The 24934-nt window shown below is 56.1% G+C and overlaps 1 protein-coding gene across 6 annotated transcripts in view; it reads right to left on the bottom strand.

The window, feature by feature from the left end:
- Window positions 1-24934, bottom strand: part of USP35 (ubiquitin specific peptidase 35) — a 101574-nt gene that overhangs the window by 16731 nt on the left and 59909 nt on the right. For 3 of the 6 annotated variants that reach the window (XM_051822054.2, XM_070075915.1, XM_051822052.2), the window contains 6 exons: window positions 17407-18230; window positions 16401-16533; window positions 14812-14941; window positions 14316-14417; window positions 12689-12847; window positions 8433-8626 (listed from right to left, as the gene is read on the bottom strand). In XM_051822054.2, coding sequence (XP_051678014.2) covers window positions 8433-8626; window positions 12689-12847; window positions 14316-14417; window positions 14812-14941; window positions 16401-16533; window positions 17407-18079 — 1391 coding nt within the window. In that variant the 5' untranslated portion in view covers window positions 18080-18230. The other 3 variants (XM_051822034.2, XM_051822075.2, XM_070075917.1) reach the window with 3 other exon arrangements.

Raw genomic sequence — 24934 nt, 5'->3', positions numbered from 1 at the left:
CAACCAGGCTGATCTGACAGCTAAGGCAGTGGTCCGTGGGGAAATGGTCCTGCCTTCTCTCTAACCTAACTCCTGTCTACTCAGAAATTTCTCCACTCCAACAAGGGGCTTTTAGAGAGGACTTGTGGTGGTTTCTAGGTAATTAATACTCCCCTCTTCTCTCCAAGCTAATTTTCTAAAAAAACCTCCACTCTCTATACCAAACCCAAACTCTCTTCTTTTCCCAAAATCACACATACATCTCCTGCCATACTTGAAGCTCAGCATGACATATTCCAGAAATGTAACATCTGCCAAACTGCTAACCCCAATTCCTATATCAGACCCCACCCCCCATTCCCCAACCACCAGGCCCACAGATCACTTCCAGCAGAGGACTGGCAGATGGACTTCACTCATAGGCCACCAGTTAAGCAGATATGTTACCTGCTGGTTATGGTGGGCACCTACTCAGGTTGGGTGCTCTCTCCCTGCCACTAATAAAAGAGCTTCCATTGTCTCTAATTTATTAGTAAAAGTTATTGTCCCAGGGCTGGCACTGTGGCATAGCAGGTAAAGCCTCCACCTGCAGTGCCAGCATCCCATATGGGTACCAGTTCAAGTTCCAGCTGCTCCACTTCCCATCCAGCTCTCTGCTATGCCCTGGGAAGGCAGTAGAAGACGGCCCAAGTCTGTGGGCCCCTGCACCCATATGGGAGACCCGGAAGAAGCTTCCGGCTCCCAGCTTCAGATCGGTACAGCTCCTGCTGTTGCAGCCATCTGGGGAATGAACCAGTGGATGGAGGACCTCTCTCCCTCCCCCTACCTCTCTGTAACAACTCTGGCTTTTAAATAAAGCTTTAAAAAAAAAAAAAAAAAGATTATCCCCAGATTTGGACTCCCCTCTTCTATCCGATCAGATAATGGGCCAGAATTCACCTCTCCAATTACTCAGTTGGTACCAATCTCTCCTCATATTTCATGACATTTTAACAGTCCCTATTGTACCTCTTCCCCAAGAAAAGTAGAATGGATGAATGGAATCTTAAAGCAAACTCTAACTAAACCCTCCACCCAAGTCCACTTAGACGGGGTAAAACTTCTTCCTTTAGCCTTGTTAAGGATCAGATCTCTTCTCCAGAGCCATTAATGCTCAGTCCATTTGAAACTTTATACAGAGGGCCTCCTCTCACACCTAACTTTCCTCCCCTCTGAAATTCTGAAGCCATTCCTCCTCCTCTCACTTTCCCTCTTCTTATGGAATTTTGCAGACATACATCTACCCAAACCTCACCCTCTGCCTTCACACTATACTCCTTCCAACCTGGTCATTGGGTCTGTCTTAAACAAAACGAGGCCGCCTTAAAGCCCAAATGGACCGGGCCCTATCAGGTGATACTGACTACCCCCACTTCTGCCAAACTCAAAGGACACCACCCCATCAAGGTACATTTTACTTCATTAAAGCTAGTAACATCTCCCTTCTAGAAGTCTGCTCCCACAGGACCCACCAGTGTCAGGTTGACGTGGCTCCCTGCAATACCAGAACAACCGTCTCACGTCCCTGACAATTCCTGAATTCCACAGGTTTCTCCAAGTAATTCTACCGGGAAGCTACTGGTATTCGTCTCTACCTGTCTGCCTTCCCAACCTCGTCTCAGATTGCTGGCTCCAGCGAGGTCTCCGACTTCACCCCAACTACAGATACCCTTTCTTACCTTCTGTTTATACTTCATATTGTAGTGCACTGTCGCCCTCTTCTATCTGCTGGTTCTAGGCCTAACCTCAGCCATACAATACAGATTCTTACTCCTCCAACTCATACGAATCTCTCATCAATGCTTCCTCTCGTCTTTTCTTTAAACTTAACCCCAATGTCTCTTCTTGAAGCTGTACACACTCCTCCCCCAAGGATTGGCAAGCCCTGCTTCCAGTCAGTCCTGCAGCACAGCCACAGGAAGTAGTAGATATCCAGATGTGAGCCCAGGAAGGCTGGAGAACTGGCAGATCCCCTCATAAACCTCTCCTTGGTGTTTTTGCTACAGCCTCACTGACTGGTTGTGTGCATGTGATATGTGCATCACGTGGTCTCCCCCCCCCCCCATCAAGTGGAGCATTGCCTCACTCAGCCGGTAACCAGACTGTCAGTGTCCCAACCCAAACTAGCTCCACCCTCAGCCATAGATTGAGGCTGGCAAAATTGGGATCAAAGGTATACATCTGCAAAATACATGAGCCGTCAATAAACACAGACCCATATACTTCCATTCCCGGCCTGCCTGGGACAGAAACAGGAGCGTTCTTCCTCTGCAGCAGCCAGGCATGTACCTGTTTCCCACTAGCTGGACAGGAACCTGTACTCTGGGTTCCTATTTCCCTCTCTGTCCTGCACTCTAGACCAGACTTCATTCCCTGATCTCCAACTGGACTTGAGAGGAGGGATTCTGCACTCACCCTCCTGTTAATCACATCAGGTGTTCCGGCAGGAGTTGGAACAGATGTGGCTGGACTAGCAATCTCAGCAGACGCGGCAAACACCTGAAGACGTATCTCACTCAAGGAAAAATTTAGATGACCTAGCGTGACCACTGCCTCATCTCCAAGACCAGGGAGACTCCTTGGCGGTGGTGGTCCTTCAAACCACCCGGAGTAGACCTCCCCACTATAGTACAGGAGCGCTCTATCTCTTTCTAGGTGAAGAACGTTGCTAACACTACTGGTCGGGCGTGCTAAGAGAAGGGATCAAACGCACACACAAGAGGGTAATGAACTATAGTCCCAAAACAGCTCCGGCTCGTCATTCTGGCCGTGGCCATCTTTCCCACCTTGGTTGATGTCTCTGCTGTCTCCTTTGTCCTCACAGCTGTAGTGCTTTTAGTCCTACGATGTATAATTAACACTTCAGAAGCTTCTACCAGAACGGGTAACTGCTATATCCCAAGCTATCACACAGTGACAGAACAAGACTGTTCCTCTTCTGCTATCAATCCGATCCAGTGTAGACACTCTACCCCACAACGACGCCCCCTATCAGCAGGAAGCAGCCAGAAAGAAATCGGCGCCCCTTTTCCTTATCTATACTCAGAGTCAGGATTGATGGAGCAAGGACAAAAAGCCTTAGATCCAAACTGACCCCTCACCTACACAACAGCAAGCAAGCCCCCATTTCTCTGCCCTAATACAGCCCCACCCTGCCTTGAGAAGGCCAGCCTGCCTGGACTGCTGGACACACCACTATCGGAAGAGTCCAGCCATCGGCCTGAGCGCTCCCCACTCCTCCCAAGTTCTCTCCCCCCAGCTCAGCATCTCAGTCTCAGAGCTCAGCCCCAGCCTCAGCCCAAGCCCCACTCAAGCTCTCCCTCTATCTCGGCAGCCCAGCTTAAGCTCAGACCCCTTCCTATCACCTTGTATGTATAAACCACTAGTCTGGAAGGGTAGGTGCTCTCTCTGCCATGCGTTCACCTGGGAGTGAGCCCCTCCCAGGCTTTATTCTGAATAAACTTGGTCTGGCTTTGGCGTCATACGCTGCCTCTTCTAACAGAAAGAACAGACCTGAACAAAATAAAGCTACATGTGACAAACCAACATCATAGTGAACGCATTTCCTCTAAGACCTGAAATCAGATACCCACTCTACTAGTGTGATTCAGTGTAGTGCTGGGAGTTTCACCCATGACAATTACACAAGAAACAGAAACAAGAAGGAAGCCAAGTTTTCCCTGTTTGCAGTGGACATGATAGTATATCCACGCCGGCGCTGTGGTGTAGCAGGTAAAGCTGCCGCCTGCAGTGCCGGCATCCCATATGAGCACCAGTTCGAGTCCCGGCTGCTCCACTTCTGATCCAGCTCTCTGCTATGGTCTGGGAAAGCAGTAGAAGATGGCCCAAGTCCTTGGGCCCCTGCACCTGCATGGGAGACCCAGAAGCTCCTGGCTCCCCGGCTTTGGATCGGCACAGCTCTGGCTGTTGCGGCCAGCTGGGGAGTGAACCAGCAGTTGGAAGACCTCTCACTCTGCCTCTCCTTCTCTGGGTAACTCTGACTTTCAAATAAATAAAAACATCTTTAAAAAAAATCTAAAAATGTCACCAAAAGACTATTAGAACTAATGAACAAATTCAGTAAAGTTTCAAAATACAAATCAACACACAAAAATCAGTAACATTTTTATACACCAATTACATACTAACATTTTCAGAGCCTTCCTTTTCACAATTGCTACAAAAAGTAAACTAAAAACCTTATAAGTTTAATGAAGGACGTGGAAGACCTCTAACCTCTACAATGAAAGTTACAACACTAATAAGAGAATTGAAAAAGACACACAAAAAAGGTAAACAATCCACATTCATGGATTGGAAGAATTAGCTTCATTCAAAGGCCCATACTTCCCAAAGAGATTTAGAAATTCAATGCAATACTCACCAAAATAGTAGTAACATTCTTCACATAACTAGAAAAAACATCAAATTCATACAGAAGCAGAGTAGACCCCAGATTGCTGAAGCAATCTTGAACAAAATGCACAGAGCTGGAGGCATCCAAATACCCGATTTTGAGACACACGACAATAACCAGAATAGCATGGCACTCACATAAAAGCAGACACACAGGCCATGGAAGCTAACAGACCACAGTGCCGAATCTGTGCTTTACAGCCAACTCATTCTCAACTGCACCAAAATCAGAACTGGAGGAAGACAGTCTCTCCAATAAGTAGTGCTGGGAACATATCCATATGCAGAGGCCTGATACCTGATGTCCCCTCACCACCACCCACCTGACACAAAAATCAACTGGAGGGACCAGTGCTGTGGCGTAGTGGGTAAACCCACCGCCTGTGAAACCAGCATCCCATATGGGTACTGAATGGACGGGGCTGGCATTGTGGAGTAGTGGGTAAAGCTGCCGCGGTGACGCCAGCATCCATTATGGGCGTCGGCCTGAGTCCTGGCTGTGCCATTTCTGATCCAGCTCCCTGCTACTGGCCTGGGAAAAAGCAGTGGAAGATGGCCCAAGTATTTGGATCCCTGCTACCCAGGTGGAGATCCAGAAGCAGCTCCTGGCTCCTGGCTTCAGCCTGGCCTACCCGCAGCCATTGCAGCCATTTGGGGAGTGAATGAGCAGATGGAAGACCTTTCTGCCTCTTCCCTTGCTCTCTGACTTTTAAGATTTAATTTCAAAATCAACTCAAAGTGGACTAAATGTGAGTACAGGCATTCGGTCTGGTGGCTAAGACACCCACGTCATGCCGCAGAGTGCCTGGGTTAGATTCCCAGCTCCTGACTGCAGCTTCTCGCTATTGCAGATACCGGTGACAGTTCAGATAGCTGGGTTCCTGCCATCCATGTGGGATACCTGGACTGCATTCCTGGCTCCCAGCTTCAGCCCTAGCCCAGTTCCAGCATTGTGAGCAACTGTCAAGTGAACCATCAGGAGGAAGCTTGATCTCTGACCTCAAAATAAGTTAACTTTTTTAAAAGGATTTATTTTTTTCTAAAGATGTATTTATTCGAAAGTCAGAGTTACACAGAGAGGAGAGGCAGAGACAGAGAAGTCTGCCATCTGATGGTTCACTCCCCAGTTGGCCGCAACGGCCAGAGCTGCGCCAACCTGAAGCCAGAAGCCAGGAGCCAGGAGCCAGGAGCTTCTTCTGGGTCTTCCATGTGGGTGCAGGGGCCCAAGGACTTGGGCCATCTTCTACTGCTTTCCCAGGCCATAGCAGAGAGCTGGATCGGAAGAGGAGTAGCTGGGACTAGAACCAGCACCCATATGGGATGCCGACACTTCAGGCCAGGGCTTTAATGCATTGTGCCACAGTGCTGGACCCTATTTATTTATTATTTGAAAGAATCAGAGAAAAGACAGAGGGAAAGAAATCTTCCATGCACTGGTCCACCCCCAAGATGGGCACAATGGCCAAGCAAAAGCCAGGAGCTTCATCCAGGTCTCCCACATAGATGCAGCGGCCCAAGCACCTGGGCCATCCTCCACCACTTTCCCAAGCACATTAGTTGGGATCTGGATCTCAAGTGGAGCAGCCAGGACTGGTGCCCACATGAAATGCTGGCACTGCAAATGGCAGCCTAACCTGTGGCACCACAGCACCGCACCACAGATGAACTTTAAAAGACCTGTATCTGGGGCCAGCACCGTTGTGGAGTAGATTAAGCCTCTGTCTGTGGCGCCAGCACCCTATATGGGCTTCTGATCTAGCTCCCTGCTGCTGGCCTGGGAAAGCAGAAGATGATGGCCCAAGTGCTTGAGCCCCTGCACCCACGTGCTAGACCCAGAAGATGCTCCTGGCTCCTGGCTTTGGATTGGCCTAGCTCCAGCCGTTGCAGCCACATGGGAAGTGACTAGTAGATGGAAGACCTCTCTATCCCTCTGTCTGTAACTCTGCCTCTCAAGTCAATAAATAAATCTATAAAAAAAAGAAAAATATGAATCTAAAGAAAACAATACCTAAATCCAAAGGAAACTTCTAGTAGGAACCACTGGAACTTATCAGTATAGATTTATTTTTATTTATTTCGAAGACAGAGTTGCAGAGAGACAGAGAGAGGAGACAGAAGTCTTCCATCCACTGGTTTACTCCCCAATTGGCCGTAACGGCTGGAGCTGGGCTGATCCAAAGCCAGGAGCTTCCTCTGGGTCTCCCATGTGGGTGCAGGGGCCCAAGCACTTGAGCCATCTTCCGCTGCTTTCCCAGGCCATAGCAGAGAGCTGCATGCGAAATGGAGCAGCTGGGACTTGAATGGCACCCATATGGGATGCCTGCACAGCAGGCCAGGGCTTTAACCCGCTACGCCACAGTGCCAGCTCCCAAACTTATCAGTATAAGATATTTTGGATAATACCCCAAAAGTTCAGGCAAAAAAAAAAAAAAAAAACAACTAGACAAATGACTGTATCAACTAAGAATCTTCTGCATAGCAATCAAAATGGGAGAATATATTTCCAAGTTATTCCTCTGACAAAGCGATCTAGAATATATAACAAATGCAACAACCACCAAAAAAAAAAAATCCAGTTAGGAAACGGGTAAAGGGTCAGCATTGACATTTCTCAAAAGAAGAAATACAACTAGTCAACGAATATGTGAAAAGATGCTCCGTACCACTGAGCCACCAAGGAGACGCAAATCCAAACCACAGTGAGATACCACCTCCCTCCAGTGAGCGGGGCTGTTTTCAGAAAGACCAAACTCTCCAACTGCTGATGAGCAGGCGAAAGAGTACACGTAGGCGCTGCTGGGGAAAATGCAGGCTAGTACAGCCATTATGGGAAACAGTGTGGTTTCTAACACTAAAAACAGAGCTACCAGGTGGCTAGATCATATCCAGAGGAAATGAAATCAGCCTATCGGAGAGATCCCCGCTCTCCCATGCTCACAGCAGCGCCACGCATCACCGACACGTGCCATCAACCAACCCATCCATGGCTAAGTGGGTCGAAATCACGTGGCGTGCGTACACACGGGATAGTGCTCAGCCATACAAGGAGTGAGATCCCGGTAGGTGCAGCAAAAGGGGTGGAACCGGAGGTCTGCGTGTTGAACAGAAAGACCTGCGTAAGCTTCCAGCCAGCCAGCCTGAGCTTAGAGTAGCAATTGCCAGAGGCTGGACAGGCACGGGGAGACCAGGGAGCAGTTACCAAAGCACAGTCACACCCGAGTGCCCAGTTCTAGCACTGCACAGTACAGCGGGGTCACTGCAGGCCACAGAAACGTGATATTCCATACACAGAACTGGAACAGAGAAGCTGGTCAGCCCCCATCGAAGAAGGAAGCGGAAAGGCTGACCAGTTCATGCCGTACAGAGGCGCTGCAACATTGCACTGTACCTCTTAAAGACATACAAGGAGATGCTCATTGAAAAAACGTTTAATTAAAAAATAAATACAGAGACAACTGTGACTGTGGACATGCAAGCACTTGATCATTTTTCCAGGAGGTCATTTCGTTGTGTTTTTACTGAAATAATGCTAGGCAGCAGACCAGAAATCAGGGAGGGGAAAAAAAAACAAACCACAAAACAGGCGATGTACAAAGAACAAGCAGCACCATAGGCTGCCTTCGCCTCAGCGCCAACCTCCTACAGAAGCTGAAGCACAGAGAAGAAACAGCCGTGAAGTCACGGTGTAAGCCAGAATCGAAGCCAGCACTTGGATTTTTGCAGCCAGCCACAGGTGGATAGGCAGCCACAGAGACCGCGCTGTCCCGAGAAGAGAACAAAGTCTAAAGCTAAGGCGAGTGGAAGTTCCAATCCACCCCACGGGGAGGCAGTGACATTCCCCTGGGGCAGACCCTGAAGCCCCCCCCCCCCCCGAGTTTCCACCCAGTCTTGGCAGTGACCGAGGCAGTCTGGGCCCTCCCCCCGCCCTCAGGCCCACCCTCCCCAACCCCACCCCCCACCCCTTGCAGCCTCCCCAAGGAAAGAAGGGCAGCACATACTCAGAAGCCATGAACAAGGCCTGGAGGATGCTGTTCACGTAGCAGGTATTGCCCAGGTTGATTAAGCCAATCTTGCCCGTGTCGGACTTGGCCATGAGCCGGGGGTAAAAGCCAGCCAGCTCACTCTTCTGGGAGGTCCAGGCATCCTGCCCCAGCAGCTGCTTGATGCGGTCCTCGTTGGGAACATGGAGGTCCTGAGGAGGGAACAGGCAGGCAGGACAGTGGGCACCAAGGTCAGCCCCCTAAAATATTACCACCTCTGCGACGCCTTCCTGGGACTCTGCCTACCACACAGCCTCCCAGTGTTCAAGAGGTGCGTCGACACCCCCTGCCTACACACTCATTCTAGGTTCTCACCTCTGCGTGAGCTACAGCTGCCCTAAGGTGGTATAATCCCCACTTTACAGGTGGATAAACAAGGACTCAGTAAAGAACCACCTGGGTGGTAGGTGAAGAATCTGTTCTTCGAAGAGCCTAGGGCACAGACTCTAAGAGGGGCCCAGCAATCCAACCCAACACGACCCCAGCTCAGCCCTGACTCTCCTCCCGTCCAGCTGTCACCAAGCCCCTGCCTCTGTCCGTTAACCTCCTGGTCAGGTGAGGGCCCTCCTATCCTGGCTCAGTTAGGTGGGCTATACTGTCACCGTGCTTGCACTCAATGTTGTTTCTGGTTTATCTAGGTTAAGAGTCAGCTTCCAGGAAATCAGTCACTCCCAGCCCCAAATGTGAGCCCTCTTGTCGAGACAGTGGGAGGATTCTGGAGGTGTGAAGGGTGGGTCCTGGGCTCCAGGCTGGGAGGAAGTGAGGGAGGAGAGCAGGGAAAGAGCCAGGAATTCAATCCAGGAGCTAGGATGAAGCCAGAAGCCAGGAATTCAATCCAGGAGAGAGGGGAGAGAGGGGGGAAGAGGGGAGAGGGTAGAGGCAGGAAGGGAGAGGGGCAGGAAGGTGGAAGAGAAGGGGGAGAGGGGAGAGAGAGAGGGAGGGAGACTCCCTCTCTTTTTCATATAAAAATAAGAAAAAAAACCAGCTGCACCTCAAAGAATAGCACCACAGTTCCAACACCTATACACCTTCAAGAAACACCTCGGTACAACGTAGTGTTTGCAGACCGGAAATTCTAGGACAGTGCCCTAGGTTGATTCAAGGTGCCACGGAGCTCCCAACTAGCTCTGCCCCCACATCCTCCTCTCCCAGGAGCACCTCTGGCTCCAGTGGGAGGGTTCACTCCTTTCTGGGGGAATCACTCATCAAATAAAGTATCAGATTAGGCAAGGCTCACCGAGGGTAAGGATGACTACACCAGGGGGTGCCGGAGGGAGCCAGGCAGGTACAGGCTTAGGCTCTGTATTCCCTTCTCCTATTCTGTTCTGTCCAACCTCCCACCTACCAGCCACTCATACCCCACGGGAACAAATATCCACAGGGAGGCAGGCAGATGCCCAGGAGCGAGCGCGTGTGCGCGCGCACACACACACATACACACGCTCAGGGATGATGCGGAGAAACCAGAACGTACATCGGGGCAGGCATTTAGTGCAGCAGTTCAGACGCTGCTTGGGATGCCCACATCTCTTATCAGGATTCCTGGGTGCGAGTCCTGGCTTGGTTGCCAATCCAGCTTCCCGATGACCTACATCCCGGGAGGCTGCGGGAGAGGGTTCCCGCCTCCCATGTGGGTGACCTACACTGGGTTCTGGACTCCTGGTTTTAGCCTGGCCCAACCTGGCTGTCTGGCATTCAGGAAATGAACAGGTGGGTGGAAGAGCTTTCTCTTTCAAATAAATAAAACAGAAGACTTCCCTAACCCTCAAGCTCACGTCTTAGAGATTCACATACAGTGCTTCCCTTAGCAAGGGCCACAGCTCCCAAACTGCCACACCCTGACACACATCTGCCTTTGTGAGAGTTTCCCCGAACTCCCTTACGAAGGAGCACGTGTGGGAGGAACCTCACGAACGGTACCAGGATTTGCGGCCTTGCTTCTAGACCTGGCTCACCCCAAGTCTGTAAGCCCCAGGACAGTGGCACCCATCTTCCTGAAAATACATTCCCTGGGGGAAGAAAAGATGCTTGTTTGAAAACAAACGTCTACAGATCATGTCCCATGTTCGAGCCTTTGGGCTAAAATGGAGAAACTGAGCCCATGTGAGGCTGCTCTGGGCTAAGTGCTCCCCCACTGGAGTCAAGGACCTTGGCAGAAGCATTCGAGAAGTCCGGATCTGTTCGATTAAGCAGGGTGAGCCTGGTTGTTGAGGCCCTGACCATGGAGGACAGGCACCTCCGTGCCACTCCCTCCCACTCGTCTAGGCTGGCCTCCTCTCCCTAGTCCCGATGCACCAGGCTGACTTCCATAGCCCCTGTCCTCTCCAAGCCTCTCTTCTTGGATGGCTCCCATCTTACTAAGTGGGGTCCCTAGGCCCCTTGTCCCTCTCTTGTGGAGCCCAGCTCCCTGCACCCATGGGTGTGTTTGCACACACACACACACACCTTGTCCCCCCACCAGCCAAGCCTGGCCTCGCTCATCTCAGGTTTCCTCCTGTGTTCACCCATGCCTTCGTCACACTGCATCAAGCCCATTTGTCCACCTGTAGCCACTCACTGGTCACAGAAGACCCAGGGGCCAAAACACCACCGCCCCCAGAAGCTCACCAGCTAGCAGGCAAGAGTAGCCATCCCAGGAAGCTCAGGAGGCAGACAGCCTTGGGCAGCAGCCCCTGAACAGGTACAAGTCCCATCCCCCGCTGCTCACCCACCTCAGTGAAAGCCCCTCCCCCCACTATGAGTTACCTCCCACTAATGCAATGTTCTTTCTCAAGTCTGAAAACCTGAGGAAAGCCAAGGCGACGGAGATTTTGTTGGCTCCACCCCGGCTCATACTAGATTGTCCCTGCGTGTGTTTTGTGGGTTTTAGGTTAAAATCTCATCTTCAGTAGAACTGTACCTTTATGGCTTGCTTTGCCAGGCAATCCTTGGGTACTATAAGAGGATCTGAATTTGAAGCCCTAGGCCCACCTGAGCAGCCACTGGTTACAAATCTTTGTTCTCAGTCCAGAGCGCTGTTCCCAGGAGTTTCCTTGTTGTGTATTTGGGGTCACATGTACATTTTTTCCTAGATTACCCTTTGACTAACAGGAAAGCTATCTTGGGCCTGGTCTGCGGTGGGCTGCTTTGTACCCACTCCCTACCAGGGACAGGCCCACACTTCCTTTCTTGCCCCCCCCGCCCCAGCTCACACCACTTGGTCGCCAAGGTGGACCATGCACCCCAGCCCTCATGTCAGGCAAAGGGACTTCATCTCTCCCACCCTGGAATTCCCTGCTCTGTTCCTTTCTGGCCCCAGGGATTCCTCCCCTACGTTCACACAAGCTCAGAATAAGCCTCTTAGTAGGTGCGGTGCTATCATAACAAGTGTCTTCCAGAGGTCGCACGGTGTGACACCATCCAGGTGAGCCAGCCCACTGTGCTGCCAAGGCAGACGTTAGATCAGAGCTTCTGAGAAGGCCACGACCCTAGACACCTCCCCCATGCCCAGACCCTGGTGTTTTGTTTTTGTTTTTGTTTTTTTTTTGGACAGGCAGAGTTAGAGACAGAGAGAAAGGTCTTCCTTTTTCCGTTGGTTCACCCCCACAAATGGCTGCTACGGCTGGTGTGCTGCGCTGATCCAAAGCCAGAAGCCAGGTGCCCTGACGGTCGGATCCTGGCGACCCACCAAGCCCAGCTCAGCGCCTCTCTCCTCCACAGCCTCCGCCCCGCCCCTGCAGACACTGTCACGGCTGCTCAGCTCAGTTTCCCACACACAGGTCTGTCAGCCCACCAGGCGAAGCAGACTTGGTTTGCTTCCTGCCTACCATCCCAGCCCCAGCCCAGGCATGGCTCAGAGTAGGACCTCGGCGAGGGCTCCTGAGCAGCTGTGAGCGATCCTGCGTGATGACATGTGCCAACCTGCCGTGGTGGCAGACACGCCAACAGTCGTTAGGGAAGGCTTCCTGAGGGTGGCAACCTCGAGCAGAGCCTTTAGTGAAAGGCAGGAGACCCAGGCAGAAGGAGGAAGGTTTGCAGTTAGAACATGGCACATGCCAAGGCTCAGAGCAGTCCTGATGGAGGGTGACGCACCTGGGGACGGGCAGTAGCCTTGGGGAGCCGAGAGCCAGCTATAAGGGACTGAGTGATGGGGGCTGCCACCAAGCCTAGAGGACGGAACTCACCAGCACCTGTGTCAGAATAGGGCAAGGGACAAGGAGGGAACTGTCACTCACCTTGATGGCCTCCATGACAGGCTCATACAGGTCCGGAAAGCCCGGGAAGCGGAACACCATGCAGTGGACCAGCTCCGCCAGCTGCTCCAGGCAGCTGGTCCCCGAGTTGGAGTCCTCCTTGAGCAGGGAGGCGACCATGGGCGGGATGTGAGGCAGGAGCTGCGACAGCAGAGCAGGGAGAGGCTCGGCGGTGGTTCCCAGTTCTCCCACCCGGGACGCCCCATTTCTGGCCCTGCTCACAGCCCCCAGGGCTCTCAGCGGCAGGGAGGTTTGCCCACGGACCACTGTCCTCCTCACAGGCGCAGAATGAGCTCCACAGGCAGGCAACTCCTTTGCCGAGACCCCCAGCCTAAAGGCACCCTGCCCTAGGTTTGTCACCTGCAAAGCAGGATACACGCCCTCCTCACAGTGGAGAGGGGGGCCCAAGCCCCAGCTGTCCAGCCTCTGCCACCTCACCTGCCCTAAGAGCCTGGAGGCCTCAGAGACCACAGCTACTCTATCCAGCTCCAGCGACTACTCTATCCAGCTCCAGCGACGCGGGGGGGGGGGGGGGGGGGGGGGGGCCACAACACGGCCAGCTGGGCCGGCCCTGACAGCTCCAGTGGCGGCCCCTAGTGGCCAACACCAGCCCCGTCCCACTACCCTTAGGTGATCCTCCCCATGACTGCACACAGCAGCAGTCTTCAGCCCTATTTCATAGAAGACAAAATAAGCGAGGACGTGGGACCTGCCAAGGATTTCCCCATGGGTTATGGGACAAGCTAGTGGCCAGACCACTTGTTTCCCCATTGGGGTGTGCTAGGCCATCATGTCACAACGGACAATCAGGCAGAGGAACCAGGAGTAGGATGGAAGGAAACAGCTATCTGTCAAGCTTCCAGTATGGGGCAGATGGGTGTCACCTCCTCCGGCCCCTCCTGTCATTCCCAGTCCAACCGTCCCCAGCTCTCAAAGGTCAAGTGCCTGGTCCGAGGCCACCACATGTAGCAATGGCAGAGTTTGGACTCAATCCCTGGCTCTGTGCTTTCATCAACACAACAAGTGGGGCAGCATGACGTTTCACTGCCCTGAGCAGGGGCTGTCAGAACCTGGGTCCACTTGCAGGCCCCCAGTGAGGCCAGGCAGGTACAGCAGGCAACCTCCCAGGGTGCCAGGCTGTCTTCCCCAGAGCAGGGGCCAGAGCTAGAGGCCAGGCCGCTCGGCACCGGTGGACAGCTGGGTCAGGAAGGACGCATCCCTGAGCCGCTCATCAGCTGCACCTGGGACGGGACCTTCCCTCCTCCACACATCCCCTCCCACCCTGCAGTTTCTCCCTCTGCAGCACAGAGGCTAGGACAGAACCTCCCTCATGGGGCTGCTCTGGGAACTGCATGGACGAACCCAAGTACTGTCCTTAGCCCCAAGCCTGGCACACAGCCGGCCCCAGCGAGTGGTGCTGTCATCAGCCGAGCTCTGTCACTCAAGCATGCGCTTGGAGGAAAACCACACAAATCCTCTGGCAAGTGGGGTCTCCAGCCTCCCCCGTGCTAACAGCCAGGATGGTCCTGGGCTTCACCCTCCAAGCCCTCCCACGACACAGCACATCAGGCCTCCCAGCTCAGAGTGGGCAGCAGGCAGGGGTCCTCACCAAGTGGAAGGCCTCGTGGGAGTGCTGGAAAGTCAGGAGCATGTACTTGAGGACAGACAAGGCAGCTCCCCGCACGATGGGGTACAGCAGCTTGGAGAAAACCTGCAAGACAGTGCCCAGGAGTCCCCCAGGTCACTCAAGGCCAAGTCCAGCCACTGGCCCGAGAGGCACGGCAGAGTCAAAACAGCAGACCCGTGCAGGAGCGAGAACAGAGGTACTCACAGACCTACAGAGGGACAGGTGGTGAAACAGACAAGATAGGCATCGGATGGATGGACGGAGGGGCACGCCAGAAGTGATGGATGCATGCACTTGAACGAGCAGTCAGAGGAACGAATGGGGGTAACCCGAGGCCCAGAGAGGGGCAGTGAATCGTCCCAGGTCACACAGCAAGCTCAGGCGGGAGCCATGGTGCTCTGCCTCCCAGACCTGCACTGCCCCTAGCAAGAGACCGACAGCAAAGGCCATAAGCCTTAGCGAGGCCAGGGCCACCAACCTTCTCGATTTTGGCGAGCGAGACCTCGATCAAGATGCTGAACTTCTTAACGGCAGCCAGGCCCTTCAGCAGGGCAATGATCCACTTGTCGATGTTCTTCCCCAGGGGCCAGGACACCCAGTCGATCATCCTGGTGAGGGCAGTGACAGTGACTCAGGACAGAAGAGGCCCGACTCCGGGGTGAGGGCACTCCAAGGGCCAGCCATCACGTCCCAGGTTCCCACACAGACTCCCACCTGTCCCAGGCAGCCCTGTGGTCTGTGGGGTGAACAAGACACCTCCGGAAAACACAGCTGAGCCCTGCAGACACAGGGCAGAGCCTCGGGCTCCCAGCCCAGCAGGAGGCTCCCAAGCCACTCCCCCAATACCGGGTGGCACTGGCAGGGGCTCGCAGCTGCCTCAGCCTGGAAGAACACGGTCTCTGAGCCAGAAGCTCTAGCTCCAGCAAGCTCTTGCCATGTGACCCAGAACAAGCCATTTCTCCCTCTCCCAGCCTCAGTTTCCTCCTCTGTAAAATGGGTGATACTACCTCCCTCACAAAGGCAGCCATGGGGATTACAAGACTCAATAGCTAACACTACGTAGTCTTCTCCCTGCACAGGCATGGCCCTCTCCGCTTTGTGTGGATTAACTCCAATGAGTCCCACAGCACAACACCTGTGTGGACAACACCTGTGTGGAGTGAGCGCGAAGCTGCCACGTGGCAGGTGCACAGGAAAGCCTTCCTGTCATAATTCTGATGCTTGAGAAGGAGAACTATGACATCAAAGCAGTAACAGCTGCGATCACAGGGCACTTTTCCAGGCATTGTCTCCTTTTAGCTAATTTAATCCTCACAGCAACCTTCAGTAGTAAGCTTAATTATATTCCATTTTCTATCTGTTGAAACGGACACCCAGAGAGGTTGAGTGACCTGCTCGAAGCCACACAGGCCAAAATGGAAGAGGTAGGATTTGACCTCACGTGACTCACCTCTCGAGCCCACATTCTTACCCACAAAGCACAAGGCATCCAGGAGGGCCCTACGGACATGGTGGAGGGGCACACAGGCAGGAAAGAATGGCGGAGAGAGGCATGCCAGGTGGAGGGGCCTGCAGAGGCAAAGGCTCACAGGAAGGAGGGCAGGGGACACATTCTGGGGCCCCCAGACAGGCAGGTGCAGCCACATCACTGGAATGATGGCATTCAAGTAAGGTGGGGGACGTGCAGGGGCTCTGTGAGCTGAAAAGCACCCGTATTTGCTGGACTCACAGAGCATGCTGTGAAGTGCCTTCACCTTCCCACACAGCCCCTTGGAGCCCGACTTCTCACACCACCACCCGCCTTCGCACTACAGAGAGGGGAAACAGGCTAAGCACTCCCTGGCAAGCACGGGCTCACAGCTGGGTCCCAGCCTGGCAGCATCTCTCGAGCAGGGCTGTCTGTGTCCCCCCACATCCAACACAGGGCCAACTACAGAGCAGGGCTCAACCACGCACGGATGACTGGGCAACAGCGAGGGCCCGGCCCCTCTCTGCTCTCCATCTCCACCAGCATCCTCTCCCGGCACGGGGTTCCACAGGAAGAGCGCAGGGCCCTCAGCATCCCACCTGCTGATGGCCATGAGCATCTGGGCGTCCGTCACGCTGTCGTCATTGCTGAGGTTCCGGACAACGCCATCCATGAGCTCCAACGGCAGGTGCTGGACCACACTGGCTAGGGCGCTAGATGGTGGCTCCTCATCTGGACCGGGAGGTGGGGCTGACCTTAGCAGTGTGGGAAGGCCCCTCCCCTCCCCCACCACCAAAGACCTGGCCTGGGCCTCTGCATAGAGTACAGTGGGGCCCATGCTTCTCCCGCTCCAGCATCACAGCCTCAGAGTCCACGTTAGCTCATTCACTCAACAAGCCTTCACTGGTGCTTTGCGTCTAGTTCTATGCTGGGCCCAGAGGGCACACAGAGGCTAAGTAAGGCCTTGGGAAAAGCTAACCCTAGAGCTATGGCCAACAAAGGCAGGAGGGCTGTGTGGGCTTGGGGGGGGGGGGGGAGTGGGAAGGCACGTTCCAGAGGCTGGAGATGAGAACGCTCATGGGGTTATCATTGTGCCGATGCCCAACTGCATAAGGACCCAGGCCTTGCACACCCAGCCTGGTTTCTTCCCGCTGTGCCCTGGGCAGCCCCAGAACCACAGGAGGCGCGGGTCTGACCTTAGTCCTCAACACGCAGTCTAAGGTCCACAGATTTCAACTCAAATTCTGGATTCCACGCTTCAGAGTTAAAACTGGCAAGCCCCGGGGACGTCTCCAGACCTTCACCTCTGCCTGCCCAGGCCGCCTCATCCTTGCCGCCAGCCTCCAAAGTCCTGACAACCATCAAAGCCACCTGCCCCAATGGCCCCAGGGGTGACCTTGCTGCTGGTGTGCCCAGGCCCCTTCCCCACCCTTCCGCAGCCACACACACACACACACACACACACACACACACCAGACCCAAGGGGTGGGAGGCACTCAGGATAGGTCTGGTGCGTTCAACCTCGCGCACGCATGGCACACTACTACGGCCGCCCACAGGCAGAAAATCCGCCGGTATCCGCCCCAGCCCCGCGGGCACACGCACCTGTGCAGGAGATGACAGCGAACAGCTCTTTGAGGCAGGGCAGGATGGCAGCGGGCTGGGCGCGCCACAGCTGCGCCAGGAGCCCGCTCACCTGCTGGGCCTGCTCCAGGAACTCCACGGCGCCCTCCTCGCCCTCGGCGGGGCAGCGGAAGCGGCCGAGGCAACGCACCAGCTGCTGGCAGAAGAGCAGGCGGTGCGGGCCGTCGGGCACGCAGCGCGGGTGCCGTGCCAGCAGCCGGGCCACCTGCGCGCAGGCGGCGGGCCCGGGGCGCTCGCACACAGCGCGCAGCACCTCGCGCCTCAGCAGCGCGAACACCTCGTCGGCCGCGGGCCCCTCGGGCAGGAGCTGCAGGCCCAGCTGCACGCATGCAAGCGCGCGGGCCCCCGGCGGGCCGGCGCCGCCCTGCAGCAGGCGCAGCACGCGGCGCGCGCTGAAGAACTCGGCGAAGACGTCGGGGTGGTGGCGGCCGGCCACGTGCAGCAGCTGGCAGCCCACGCGGCGCGGCAGCTCCTCCGTGCCGCCCACGTAGAGGCGCGCGCCTAGAGCCAGCAGCGCGAGACACTGCTCCCGCTCCAGCGGCTGCCGCGCCGCCTCCAGCACGCGCCGCACGAGCCCCTGCTTCACGCTCGCGGGGTACGACGACGTCACCACCGCCTCCAGGATCTTGTCCATGATGGCCGCGTTGCAGGGCTCAGGGAGCTGGTCACCTTCCGCCCGCCAGCCGTGGGGCTCGAGCGCCTCGGTCGGTTCCCAGTGTGGCGGCGCCCCGAGTGTTGAGGCCGTGGGCGAGGAATTACACCTTCCTGGGCCTAAGTCTTTGCATCTGAAATGGGGCAAATGATACCGACCTCACTAGGAGGTTCCACAGGAAAGCCCCACGATGCTCCTCGCATAGCAAGCCCAGGGATAGCGCGCCACTGCGTGCCTTTCAACACACAAAGGCAACACCACCTCTCCCCTGTGACCTCATCCAGTGTTGGGGCAGGGAGGAGCTGGATCTAGAAGGTGCTGTCCAGAACCTTGGCCAAGCTTTATCCTGGGCTTGAGAAGGGGGTCCCAGGAAGAGCCCCACCTCCAGAGAGGGAGGGCCTACAGGGCGTCCCCAGAGCCCTTTTGTAGTTTCCTTCTGCCCCTAGGCAACACTGCCCCCTTACCTAAGTTACCTACACCTGTGCAAGAATCACTTCTATGTGTGGTGACTTTTGCCCCGCCGTCTCCCGAGAACCCCCCCAACCCACGCCCCATGCCCCACACTAGTCAAACTCCAATTCCCGTTAAAGTTGATCTAAAACACCTGTCTCAACAGTACCCGCCCCCCCACACCTCATTCCTACAGCCAACGGTGGCCTCTGCCAGCATGACAGCTGGGATCACTCCCCGAAGCAGCGTCTTGTCTCTGCTCCACTGCTGCCACCACCCCTGGCTCCCCAGCCCCGCAGGATGAGGGCCCTGTGCACACCACCCCCGGCTCCTGGCTCGCTCTAGTCCCTCTGCTTTGCCTTCTCCTGCCCTGGTGGGCCTTGCAGACTTCAGCTGAAACTCACTTTCAGGCAGCCTTGCCCGACCTCCCAGTCGGGGTCAAATGCCCTAGTTAACAAACTGGAGCATCCTGCCCTTCTTCACTGCGTTCAGGAAGCCATGAGTAGGGCCAGCCTTCCCACCACCACGATGGTTCCCAAGAGCAGGAACCGCGTCAAGTCTTGTCCCCCACAGGATCCCCCGTGCCCAGCACCCCAGCACCCAGAGTGCAGTGCAAGCTGCCGTGCCTCCCCTTCCACCTGCACTGCTTGCCGGCAGCCTCGGCTCCAGGCTGAGCCCTGACTCCTGATCTGGCTGCTCAGGTGGGCCCAGCCTGCTCTCTCAGCACTCAACTCTCAGCCCCTCGAGGGCAAAGCCAGTTCTTGGCTTCTCTGTAAGATCCTGCTCCAGCCGGTGCCACAGCTCACTAGGCTAATCCTCCACCTAGCGGCAACGGCACACCAGGTTCTAGTCCCGGTCGGGGCGCCAGATTCTGTCCCGGTTGCCCCTCTTCCAGGCCAGCTCTCTGCTATGGCCAGGGAGTGTAGTGGAGGATGGCCCAAGTGCTTGGGCCCTGCACCCCATGGGAGGCCAGAAGAAGCACCTGGCTCCCGGCTTTGGATCAGCACAGTGCGTCGGCTGGCGCACGCAGCACAGCAGCCATTGGAAGGTGAACCAACAGGAAAGGAAGACCTTTCTCTCTGTCTCTCTCTCTCACTGTCCACTCTGCCTTTTGGACAGGACCCAAAAGAAGGTTCAGCACACGGTCGGTATTTAAACTGATTGGCTTCAATAAAAACGACTTTCTTCACACCTGCAGCTGGTGTGAAGCCAGACCGGCCACATCCTAGGTACTGGGCCAGGAAATTGGCTTCTGCTATGGACACAGATGTTCTGGAACCCGGCCTGTGGGCCAGGCCCCTGGGGTTGTCAGCTGTGACCGAGCTGCCCTCGCTGCATGTGTTATGACGCAGTGGGCCCATTTATGTAAGTCTCTCAGCAGGCTGTGAGCTCCTCAGGACAGGGACCAGGGCTCATTTCTTTGCGGCTGGCATCTCCCCTGCCAAGAAGAGTGAGTGCCACATGGTTAGCGGGTGCCGCCATGGCAAGAGTGGTGCCCAGTGCTGGCCGGGCTGCCTCAGTCTTATGGGTGGGGGTCGGGGGAGAGGAGGGAGTGAGAGGGCCCCCTGCAGGTCTCCTGATCTAGGAAGTGGGGGAAGGCTTAGACTGCTTTGGGCGTTTGTTTTTTCATTTTTATTTGAAAGACAGAGTGACAGGGAGAAGACACACACCTTCCACTTGCTGGTTCACTCCCCAAATGTTTACCAAGTCAGAGCTGGGCCAGGCTGAAGCCATGAGCCTGGAACCCAATCTGGGTCTCCCATGGGAGTGGCAGGGACCCAGGTACTTGAGTCACTACCCGCCACCTCCCAGGGTGCACGTTAGCAGAAAGCTGGACTGGAAGCAGAGTGGGGACTTCAACCCAAGCACTGCAATACAGGATACAGGTGTCCATGCAGTGCACTGCACCAAACGCCTGCCCTAGGCTGCATTTGTCCCTGTCTGCGTCAGGCTCTGAGACGCACTCCAGCCACCAGAAAGGCTGCCCATACTCGGGAACGCTGTCTCCACCTGGCAGGGTTGTGAAGATAAAGCTCCCCGCTTGGTGCTGAGCACAAGGAAGTCCTCAGAAGATGTCCACTCCTGTCGCTTATAGGGTGGGGAAACTTTTTGGATATTTATAACATCATTCACGGGCCAGATGAAATTATCAGCTTAAAAATGAGCCTGCTACAGATTGATTAGATTTCCAGTTCTGCCTGAGTGGCCTTGATAGGGCCAGACCAGGTGATCTCACAGGCCTCATACAGCCAGCAGGCTGGACGTGTCCCAGCCCTGCTTTTGGGCCATTAAGGAGCTTCTAGTCAGGTGGCGGAGGCAGACATGTTAGTGAAGCACCTGCTCAGGAAACCTGTGAATGGCATCTTTAAAAACAGGTCTCTGGGCCGGCGTTGTGGCGTAGCGGGTAAGGCTGCCATCTGCAACGCCAGCATCCCACCGGTTCGAGTCCTGGCAGCTCTACTTCCAATCTAGCTCCCCACTAATGTGCCTGGGGAAAGCTTGGAGGATGGCCCAAGTGCTTGGGCCCCCACACTCACGTGGGAGACCTGGAAGAAGCTTTTGGCTTCCAATCAGGCCAGCTCTGGTCTTGCAGCCATTTGAGGGAGTGAACAAGCAGATGGAAGATACTCTTTCTCTTTCCCCCTCCCCCATAACTCTGTATTTCCAATAAATAAATCTCAAAATTTAAAAAAAAAAAAAAAGGTCTCCCTTCAGCCCTGGCCCTCTCTTTCCTAGGCAGCACCAACCTCCCAGAGCCCTGCCTGGTCTCCCTCGATCCTATACACCCTGTCCATGAGGGACTGGCGACGTGTGTGGAGTCAAAGACTGAAATGGGGTTCAGGAGCCAGGGAGGGCTCTGGGACAGGCAAGACAGTCAGACTAGGAACGAGGAGTCGTGCAGTCCAGGCCCCAGGCACGATGTGCCCTTGAGCCTCTTTGCTCTCCGGTAAACAATGTTAGATTGAATCCCGTGGAACGCGGTGATGCCACACTGGCGACCTCAGCACGAGCAGCACAGGGGGTGCGCTGCACCCGGCAGCTGGGAGCACCTTCCACGAGGGCTGCTGCTCCCAAGGCCAGCCCGGCAGCCCTGCTCAGTCTGGGGCCTGCCTACCTGCCTCCGCTCCCACGCAGGCCGTCTGAGGTCGGCCGTCACCATGGTCACCGAGAAACCCACTCCCTAGGATGATCCGGGATACACTCACGCAAAAGGGCTTCAGAGGCTTGGCGCTCACCGGACCCATCGCAGACCAGGGAGGGGAGGCAGGATGTGGTCACTATCCCTCCAGGGGCAGAGAGGGAGAAGGACAAGCACTCTGACCCGCGGGGAAGAAGAAGCAGGCTGCCTTGCCAGGCCCCGGAAGAGGAGGCGATGGGCTGTCCGGGCTGGCTTTGCCTCAAGAGACAGCTGCCCAGGCCAAATGCAGCAGCACACAGCAGCTGCCTCCTCCCTTGGAACAGCCTGAGTTTCAGTCGTGAGACACAGGCTCGGGCGCTCTGCCTCCCTATCACGAGTCCTCGGGTGGCTCCTCAGCCTTCTCGCCAGGGAAATGGGAACTGTTCTGGGCCTGCCACTCAGGGTTGGGACGAGACATAAAAGGGATGAGGCCTGGGCGGCCAGGAGCCTGTTCTTGACCATTTGGCACCAAGGGGAGAAGCAAGGCTGTCAAGGGCAGGAGGCGTGGGGTCACACACTACCGACCTGGCTGATTCTACAGCCCCACCCGGCATCAGCTCCTCCTACCCGTACCCATTCTCATCCCACAACAGAGGCATGTGGCCTGACCCCAGCCCAGCCACTGCCCCCGTGGTCACAGACACTCTTTCGCCCCTCTGAGCTTCTGACCTCCAGAACGGAAGATGACCACCTGCCCACCCCTTCGTCTTTCCAGGCCAGCACCGCGGCTGCTCCCCCAGCCCTGGGCGTACCCTCCTTGTCCTGGTAACGCAATAGCCTAGAAGCCCCAGCAATACCCAGCATGCTCCAGGGCACGCAGGAGGCACTGGAAAATCATGACACCCTCTCCCCTAAAAGGCCCAGATCCCTTTATCTGTCCGTCTCGCCTGACCCTGGCAGTTCTGCTGTGTGTTGACAGATCCCTGTTCCCGCACATCCAGGCCTGGCTCGTCTCCAGCCCCTGCTAAGCCCCCAGGGTGTACGTGAGTGTCATACAACTCCAATACGTGCCTCCACCTCCAAGCCTTGGGCCCCCAGTTCAGCCTTCATCATCCCTTCACCACCTCTCCAAACCGCTTTCCCCAGCCCCAACACACACACAGCACCGTGAGAGCAACTGTACTGCCCGATAACCTCCAATGTGCCCTGCCCCTACACAGAACAGTCAGGATAAGGCCCAAACTCCCGAGCCTGGCATGCAGCCCTCCGGGTGACACTAAGCCCACGTGACATGAGAGGCAGTGGCACCCGAGGGAATTCGGGCAATGGGCTTTTCCCTAATGGTCCTCCGCTGCCCCCTTGTCTCTCCCTTGGCAGGATCCGACTCTTCCTTCAATGTCAGGTTCACACGGCCCCCTCCTCTGGGAAGGCTTTACTTAACCCCCTACAATTCATGTCCCTGAGCCCTGGGCTCCAAGTCCTCTCTTGGCTTCTCGCATCCCTCTGCAGTGTCCCCGGGTTCCATGCCTGTCTCTCCTCCCACCCCGGCAGGAAGTAGGTCCTGGTCCCCTGTCTGTGCCCAGCGCCCGGAGTGGGACCAAACACAGAAGAGTCCATGTGGGCGTGCCAAGTGGCTGGTGAGAGACACGTGACAGCCCGATGACACAAAACCAAGGAAGTGACCAGAAAAGCACCTCCCAGAGACGGGCCCACCCCCTGGTCCAGTCACTGCCCGGAGATCTTAAACCTCCACCAAGGCATCCCCTGTAGAGGTCACCGCAATGGCCTGAGCGAGGCCTTGGCCATTCGAGAAATGACTCAAACGACAAAGCAGAAGGAAAAGCAGTTACCCCTCAGGTCAGAACTCACAGGGTCTCACAATACAGGGGGTGGGTTTGGGAAGACCTCACTCAACCTCTCCCTGTCCTGAGGAGTGGGGAGAGACAGGGCTGCCCCTCCCAGGCTCAGCTAAGTTGGAAACCCACTTCCTCCCCTCCGGGACCCTCACACCCACCGCTGTCCTGTGACTCCCCTGGGGGCAGGGGAGGGAGGGGTTCCATCTCCAGCCCCTCAGGGGCGCCTGCAGCAGCCGCTCTATTTTTAACTGAGCTGCTATTCCCTAGGCCCGAGGGAGCCCTTCTCCCTACGCTGGGGGGCCCCTGTCTGGGCCACCAAAGTGTCTCTAAAGGAACAGAAGAAAGGGCCGTACCGGCCAAGCAACTGCTCTTTTACTGGGAGAGCAGGGAGAAAGGCAGGAGCAGCCTTCCCTCCTCGGGAACACACCACATCCACCCCTCCCGGCCTGGCCGCGCCCCTGCCCCCGCCCCCACCGCAGGCTGCCGCCTCACACCTGCGGTCTCCAGTGTGCAAGGGCCCATACAGGTGAGGGACCCCCGGGGACACGGGATGCTAAGAACAGCAAAAGCCTTTTCCAAGCAGTGCTGGCCTCTGGGTCCCCCCGTTTGTGCCCCAGCTGGACCCCCCCTCTCCCTCCAATTACAGCAGTGCACTCGCAGCCAGTCTGTGCTGGCGCTGGGGTCCCCCGGGGAAGCCGGCGAGCTTCATGGTACTGAGCACCAGTGCCCTCAACCCTAAGCGGGGAGAGAGCCGGATCACCTTAACACACAATCGAGGGAAGAGGTTGAGGTCCAGAGAGGGGTAGCTACTTGTCCAAGGTCACACAGCAAGACCCATGATGCACCCAGACCTCCTGCCTCCCGGGCCTGGGTTCATAGAGCCCTACAGGCTAGTCCGGGGTTCCTGAAACGCCAGGGTGCAGACACCCCCTTAACCCTCATACACGCCCCCAGCCCCCTTACCTCCCAGATTTCAGCGGGCTCTGCTACAGAGCCGGCTCCTGGGCGGGGCTCTCAGGCCGGGCAGAACTAGGCTGGGCCGCGCTAGGTCAGGGCGGGTCCTCTGCTCCCCCTAGGGTGGGGTCGCCCTCCGCCAGGTCCCAGACCACAAGGATGCTGCTTCCACCGCAAAGTCCAATCTTCACACTCCGCTCTGCACAAGTCCGTCTGTGCCTGAAGAGCCCGATTCTGCGGCGCGGCCGTGGGGCTGCGGGTCGAGGCGGGGGGAGGGGCGAGGTGCGGGAAACGGGGCGGAGCTGGAGCGGGGGCCACCTCGCGAGCTGCCACTCGGGTCGCGTCCCCTTTAAGGCCAGCTGGCCTGAGCACCGGTATGGGCGGGGCGGAGAGCTGGGCAACTCGCTGCAATGCCTCATGGGAGAAGTAGTTCCAACTCGGCTTGCCGAACCGCAAACA

The sequence above is a fragment of the Oryctolagus cuniculus genome, chromosome 1 (genome assembly GCF_964237555.1).
Source record: "Oryctolagus cuniculus chromosome 1, mOryCun1.1, whole genome shotgun sequence".
In the NCBI taxonomy this organism is placed as follows: Eukaryota; Metazoa; Chordata; class Mammalia; order Lagomorpha; family Leporidae; genus Oryctolagus; species Oryctolagus cuniculus.
Note: the sequence above shows the minus strand (reverse complement) of the source record. Positions and strands in the feature narration are given on the sequence as shown.